The 7,614-nt window shown below is 43.7% G+C and overlaps 1 protein-coding gene across 1 annotated transcript; it reads right to left on the reverse strand.

Moving 5' to 3' along the window:
• Nucleotides 1-690: 690 nt before the first annotated feature.
• LOC116733180 (uncharacterized) lies at nucleotides 691-6,963 on the reverse strand. The gene is made up of 6 exons (XM_032583965.1): nucleotides 6,674-6,963; nucleotides 4,960-5,832; nucleotides 4,586-4,822; nucleotides 4,262-4,483; nucleotides 1,370-2,041; nucleotides 691-1,326 (listed from the first exon to the last, which is right to left on the reverse strand). Exons 2-6 carry the CDS (start codon nucleotides 5,464-5,466, stop codon nucleotides 691-693), a joined length of 2,274 nt encoding a protein of 757 aa, XP_032439856.1. The 5' UTR covers nucleotides 5,467-5,832; nucleotides 6,674-6,963.
• Between the last annotated feature and the right edge of the window lie 651 nt (nucleotides 6,964-7,614).

Here is a 7,614-nt window from a genome sequence, read left to right on the forward strand (position 1 = left end):
TCTCTTAGACATTCACACATTAAGAAATTCTCTTCATGCTTGTTACTGATTTACTGCACCTTTCGAAATTGGGTCCCATGTTGTGTCACATAGGTCGTCTTATTGGATATAATTTAGTCTATTATGAAATTCTTAAACATACTAATAAAAAGCATCTTGCCCGTTTAAACTTCCTCTGAATAAATCAGTGATTCTCATGCTGTGGCATTTTATAGCTGTTTGAACTTGATTTAGCCATCTGTTGGTTTAGGTTGTTCTCACGAATTACAAGGACCAGCAACACCAACACTGAAAACAAAAACAGTAAAACAAATGACAAGAGGATTTCAACATTTACACTGAGAAAGAATGATACCAGTAGCAGTAAGTAAAAAACAATCACAAGGAGTATTTCTCTGCTGTGCTGCTTTATGTCATTGATAAAGTTAGAAATTTGAGAAATTATGTCTTTAGCCCATATGATCGTCTCAATTGTTAACTTTAATGCAATTATTCCTCCAGATGCGATAGCTGCAACTGTAGGTATTATTTCTGCAGCTCCAGCTGTTGTTGCTTCTGCAGAAACAGCAGCAGCAACACATCCCCCTGTAGCTTCTGCTGCAGCTACACCTTCTACCCCTGTTCCTATTTCTGCTATGCCTGTTGCTTCTCCACCTGTTGCTCCTACCCCACCAGTGCGACAACCACCTGTTACTCCACCCTTACCTCCTCCACCTGTTGCCCCACCCGTACCTCCTCCACCTGTTGCTCCGCCCTTACCTCCTCCACCTGTTGCCCCACCCGTACCTCCTCCACCTGTTGCTCCGCCCTTACCTCCTCCACCTGTTGCTCCACCCGTACCTCCTCCACCTGTTGCTCCGCCCGTACCTCCTCCACCTGTTGCTCCGCCCTTACCTCCTCCACCTGTTGCTCCGCCCGTACCTCCTCCACCTGTTGCTCCGCCCGTACCTCCTCCACTTGTTGCTCCGCCCGTACCTCCTCCACCTGTTGCCCCGCCCGTACCTCCTCCACCTGTTGCCCCGCCCGTACCTCCTCCACCTGTTGCTCCGCCCGTACCTCCTCCACCTGTTGCCCCGCCCGTACCTCCTCCACTTGTTGCTCCGCCCGTACCTCCTCCACCTGTTGCTCCGCCCGTACCTCCTCCACCTGTTGCCCCGCCCGTACCTCCTCCACTTGTTGCTCCGCCCGTACCTCCTCCACCTGTTGCTCCGCCCGTACCTCCTCCACCTGTTGCCTCACCCGTACCTCCTCCACTTGTTGCTCCGCCCGTACCTCCTCCACCTGTTGCTCCACCTGTACCTCCTCCACCTGTTGCTCCTCCAGTACCTCCTCCACCTGTTGCTCCACCTGTACCTCCTCCACCTGTTGCTCCTCCAGTACCTCCTCCACCTGTTGCCCCACCCGTACCTCCTCCACCTGTTGCTCCTCCAGTACCTCCTCCACCTGTTGCCCCACCCGTACCTCCTCCACCTGTTGCTCCTCCAGTACCTCCTCCACCTGTTACTCCTTCAGTACCTCCTCCACCTGTTGCTGCGCCTGTACCTCCTCCACCTGTTGCTCCACCACTGCTTGCTCCTCCTGTTGCCCCACCTGTACCTCCTCCACCTGTTGCTCCACCAGTTGTGCCTCCTGTTCCTCCTATTCCTGCAACCCCTGAACTCAGTGCCCCACCTATTACTCCTGCTGTTCCTGCTACACCCATAATTCCACCTAATGCTCCTAATGCTGGATACCAAATTCCTCCAAACTGTCTGCTTTTAGAATTTCCTTCTCTCCCAGCTGGTCCATTTTTTGTTGCCTCATTTCCATCTGCTACATTGTCTTCTCCTGCTCCTTTGATGTTTACACTTTTTCTTGCTGCCTGCAAAGCTACAAGAGCTGAGCCAAATAAAGCGTCTGACACTGAACTGTCTGTGGTCCCTGTTAATTTGATCCAAACATTTGCAGAAGCACTGTGGTTGTATTCTCCTCTTGCTTTCTTTGCAGCCTTGTCCAGTGTAGTAAACAACTGCTGCAACTGGTTCTCGATGCTTCTGCAGCACTAGAAAAGATAGAGAGTAATTATTAATCATTACTACATTATTAGTTATATAAAATGATATCAATGTTTAATAATTGCAATCCATATTAAGTAACAAATTATTATGATTGTAAAGAAATTGTAGATCGTCCATACAAGTAAATCAAACAAATAATTTGAACATCCTGAAGGAGTTTATGTTTATTGTCACACCGTGAGTTTTTGGTATTGTTTGGTTTTACTTTTTATATAATATTTCCTGAGACACTGAATTTACAGTTCCCTCCCTGTGCTGCCACCTTACTGTGGTGGAGAGATTTGAATGTTCCAGTAATTCTAGGAGGGGCTTCAAGCCCCTAGTAGAGTCACCCAGGGCAAACGGGTCCTATGTAAGGGACCAGACAACTTTCAGCCCAAAGACTCCTTATGATGAGTACAATCATTATTCTCAATCAATGTCACTGGGGTCCCTCTCTGGAGCTAGGGCTGGAAGTGGGGCACTCTGATGAGCGCTTGGCTTTCACCCATGAAGGACAGTGAGGCTCAGCCTGAAGAAGAGACATGAGTCCCCCTTCCATGAACTCACCACCTGTGGGGTGGGCCAAAGGGTCGGTGCAATGTGTGATGGGTATTGTCAAAAGGCAGTAACCTTGGCGGTCTGATAGTCAGTTAAAGCAGCTGGCTCTTTGGATATGGGATGTCACCTCTCTGGTGACATTGACCTCACACACCAGCTCAGACTGGTTTGTGAGGTTGAGAGGTTCCAACTTGAAATAGTCAGACTGAACTCAACACATGGCTCTAGATCTGGAACCTTTCTCCAAGAGAAATTTTCTGAGACACTTACAATACATGTAGGCTTGAAACATTTATATTTCACTCTGGAGTGGGCATACTTGTTGCCTCCCATCTTGGTGCTTGTATGTTGGGTTTCACCCCTGTGAATGAGGTGGTAGCCTCCCTCTGCCTACATGTGGTGGGGATGGGTTCTGATTGTTTGTGCTTATCCACCAAACAGCACCACCCTTTTTGGAGTCCTTGGAGCGGGTACTGGAGAGTGTTTTTCCGGAGGACTCCAATGCTCACGTGGGCAATGACCGTGATACCTGGAGGGGCGTGGTTGGGAGGAATGATCCCCCTGATCTGAACCCGAGTGGTGTTCTGTTGTTGGACTTCTGTGCTCATCATGGATTGTCCATAACAAATACAATGTTCCGGGGTCGGGGTGCCCATATGTGCTCTTGGCGCCAGGACACCGTGGGCTGCAGTTCAATTATCAACTTTGTTGTCACTTTATCTGATCTGCAACTGCATGTCTTGGACACCCGGGCGAAGAGAGGTGCAGAGCTGTCCACTGAACTATACTTGCCTCCGATGGTGGGGGAGAATGCCGGTCAGACCTGGCAGGCCCAAATGTGTTGTGAAGGTCTGCTGGGAACGTCTGGCAGAGTCTCATGAAAAAGAGCTTTAACTCCCATCTCCAGGAAAACTTCAAACATGTTCCAGGAGAAGTGGGAGACATTGAGTCTGAGTGGACCATGTTCTGCACCTCCAACATCATGACAACCTATTGGAGCTGTGGCCACAAGAGTGTCGTGCATGTTGTGGTGGCAACTCTTGAACCTACTGGTGGACACCAACGGTGAGGGATGGTGTCAGGCTGAAGAAAGAGTAATTTTGGACTTTAATGCCCTAGGTCTTTCCAGAGGAGGGACTATGTTTCTCAGCTGGCCTGGGAATGTCTTGGGTTTCCCCTGGAGGAGTTGGCTCAACTAGTTAGCTACCTAACTAGCATTGGCTGCTACCTGCAACCCGACCCTGGATGAGTGGGAGAAAATGGATGGATGGATGGATGGATTTTGGATTTTCTAAAATTACAATACATGTAGGCTTGAAACATTTATCCTGTTACATTTCGACTTAAGTAATATCAGACAGCAAGAAAAAAATGTAAATACCTTGTTTGAGCTTTCATGTAATGACAATCATTGCATCTGAAATTCACTATTATATATGACTTTCTCTATCTGTGTTGTGTCTACGTTGTGTCCTTAATGATAAAATTTATCATCTAAATGCTTGGAAATAATGGATTCAAACATAATTAAGGACCGGACTTTAAAGAAACTTTTAGTGTGCCTTTCAAACCATTTTATTTGATTACATTCTTATGTAATAGGTAATAGTAAAGGGTTGTTCTTTATTTCATCATCTTATTTCCATGAAGTCTCCCCTTATTACCTGACTGGACGCTTCATTGGGCTGTAAGACAATCCGAACCAAGAGTGGTCTGCTGCTGCCTTGATTCCGTTCAAAGGAATGGATCTCCTCTGATAAAACCTTGGATACCACATTGTCTGGAAAGCGCAAGACCTTCCCGGCTCCAAGTACGGGAACTGCAACAGATTCAAACCCTCTCCTCTCACAGGATGTCAGGATGTTGCTGATGGCCAATCTGAGAACCTTTCAAATAAAGATATACACAACTTGCAGTCTGTATCACTTTAATGGATCAACATAGCACAAGGAGATAGAGTTTTTTTAAGCATTATGTTTGTATTTCACCTGAACTGCAGTTCCATCTTCATCACCATCCCATGGAACAAGGTTGAGAAAGAAAACAGCTCCAGATGAAAGTCCAGGTACTCCCCTCAAGAGCACTAAGTCTCCAGGCATGGACTCGTCCCCTGCATCCTTCCTGAATCTTGAGACCAACTGCAGTCCAGCTTTTTGGTTCAAAGCAATCCCAACTCTTGAAGATAGAGGGTTATGGCCAACCATGGGAGAAACCACAGCATCAACCTAGAAGAGGAACATTGGAGATTATTGGAGGTTTATTTAGTTTTATTTGCAATCTACTCCCTATCAGCTGATAAAGATTTGCACCATCAAATGATCCTTCTGAACACGGAAAGACATAAAACTGAAATATTTCCCACCTCCTGAGTCTCGATAGTCCCCAGAACAATCTCAACATGAACGCCACTTCCACCACCTTCAGCCTCGTTTCGTCTCTCTGGTTGTTGGTCAGCAACATCCATCTGGACCTCCCCACGCCTCAATGCACTGTTTTTGTCGCTAGTTCCGTGTAGAAGCCTGTCACACACTTCCAGCATGGCCCTCACAACATGCCTTCTGTTGTCTATCAGAATGATTCTGCACACATTTCGTCCTCCCTGACTGCTGAACTCCTTCACAGCCCTTATTATAGCCTCACAGCAAATATTAAGAGGAACACCAAACGCACCTGTACTGTGAAAGGGCATAGTTAAAGATTTGGACCTAAATGTTTCTGAAAAGGCAGAAACTCTGTCACAGTGGTCTAAATCCTCCCCTGCAATGTTTACCATAGTGTCTGTATCCAGTGTGGTGATGTCACCCAAACACACTGTCACCTGGAGTCTATTTAGAACATTGTATACTACAACTGTGCTTCCTTCCCTCATACTTATACTTGGCAAGTTCTCATTTAACCATGAATTTACATCTACGTCCTCCTTACAATGTTTCCCACCTGAGCTGTAATCCTCATCCTCTGTGGTCTGACATGCTTTAACATTGTCAATGGATTTCTTATGATGGAATGTCAAAACCTCATCATTGTTTTTCTCAATTTTGCAATGCAATGTCTTTGTAAGCACGGCATTGAATAGTTTTCTTCTGGCTAAAATATTTGACTCCTCTGGGTAAATATGACAAAATTCCAGCAGTGAAGAGGCAGCCTCTATTTTAGCTATCAAGAGTCTGTTAAAGTCTAGTTCACACTTTTTACATCTTGGTAGCGCACTTGAGGCATGAAGGAGGTTTAAGCTCTGTGTTGGAGACAAGAACATGCAATGATTACAATTTTACTTTCAGTTTCTCCCTCTACTTCCCCACCCCCACCAAAACAAGTTTCTGTCACATTTTAATCTAAATGTCATCTGACCTTTGGAGCTGCTGTCAATAAAGTGTTGACAGGCGATGTGGCAGCTTCCAAACTGCTTTCGACTGTCAAAGTGAGACAACGGCCATCTCTGAGATCCACAACATGCTTTGATTTCTTAAGGACTGCTTGCTGATCTAAACCATAATGTACATAATAGCAACAGTAGTTAGTACAAATTACATTCCTGTTAAATATAAGAACATCACACTCCCAAATCAGTGGAAGTGGAAGAAGAAATATTAAAATAGTTTTTAAATATTACTAGTTCATCAGCATCTACAACTTTGCAAAAAGTCAAATACAATCAGAGATCAAGAAACTCATGATCAGGCTAGTTTTGCCGTGTGAAAACACACATACATGAGGAAACATTCACACAGTCATTTAGTTGTTTCATTAAATTCTTTTTGGGGAGTGTTTGTAGAACAAAATGGTTTGAAAAAAAGTATTTTTTTCTCAAATCTATATAATTATTAAAGATAGTGTGGAATAGTTGACTTTTAAGCAACATATCTAAGTGTTTAACATTGTGTTTGGTTTAGTTCAAACAAACTTCATATTCAAAAAAAATAAAAAATCTAAAATTGCAGTTCAAATGACCAGTAACTTTGGAAAGAAAACATTCCTTTACTTTGACAAATTAGAATTGCCTATTCAAACTAATCAAATACTTTTAACAACTTTTGAAATAAGTAGAATCTGTCTAATGTAAAACATTTTACTACCTTTTGTGTTTCGGAAAGAGAACGCGTAAACTCTGTCAGAGACCTTCTCCAGTGACCCACAACCTTTTCTGCTCAATGTCCAGTGGTCAAAATATTTTGTTATATCCGTCTTCTGCTCTTGATGAAGGTTATAGCACTCAAAGAAAACGGGGTGAGTGTTACTATTACCCATTTTACTTATGCCAGACACCGAATAATAAAACATTAACAATAGTTTTGTCTTTATGGTCTGATCACGCAAGATGAAATGTTCATCTTGCGTGTTTGGTAGTCAGACCAGTCTGGTCTGACTACCAAACAGACCAGTTGTAACATGAACCTTGTGTAAATAGCACCGCCCAACAAGATGACTCACCATCAAATGGCAAAATGTTTACATAAAATGTTACCCCTTACTGCCTGAATTTATATTTAATTGTAAAAATTGTTTTGTAGTCAGTTGTTTAATTAATTTGAGATAATTAATTTGAACTTTGCATCCACCATTAATGTGCAGGTATGATGTTAATTAGATCCACTATATGCTCTTAAAGAATAAAACACACTTTTTAATGCCAGTATGTTGATAATTTATTGATCCTGTTATTGATCAAAGAAGTTTTTGAAATCGAATCAAGATATGTGTTTTTGAACAAGTTCACTGGTATCACTTTTGGTCTGTACCATTATGGTGATGAGACTTTCTGTCGTACAGTAAGGGTGGACCCAATGAAGATTTAATGAAAATATAAGAACAAAACTTACAAAATTCCAGGGGCAAACAGTGAGCCAAGAAAAAAAATCAACAGGAATGAATCCAGCAAGGAGAACACAGGGTAAAATGAGGAATTGACAAGAGGAACCACCAGGGAGGAACTGAAAAAGAGGTGTATATACTGGGAGGTTGAATGCAGAACAAAAGAGCTCAGGCATGTGTAGGGGCGAAGGGGGCTTTAGCCCCT

The sequence above is a fragment of the Xiphophorus hellerii genome, chromosome 14 (assembly GCF_003331165.1).
Source record: "Xiphophorus hellerii strain 12219 chromosome 14, Xiphophorus_hellerii-4.1, whole genome shotgun sequence".
NCBI lineage: Eukaryota > Metazoa > Chordata > Actinopteri > Cyprinodontiformes > Poeciliidae > Xiphophorus > Xiphophorus hellerii.

Coding starts and splice junctions, on each gene's coding strand:
- LOC116733180 (XM_032583965.1), bottom strand. CDS start 5,466: ATGAGGGAAGGAAGCACAGTTGTAGTATACAATGTTCTAAATAGACTC. Junction 4,823..4,959: donor GGACTATCGAGACTCAGGAG/GTGGGAAATATT, acceptor TTCCTCTTCTAG/GTTGATGCTGTGGTTTCTCC. Junction 1,327..1,369: donor GTGGAGGAGGTACTGGAGGA/GCAACAGGTGGA, acceptor CAGGTGGAGGAG/GTACTGGAGGAGCAACAGGT.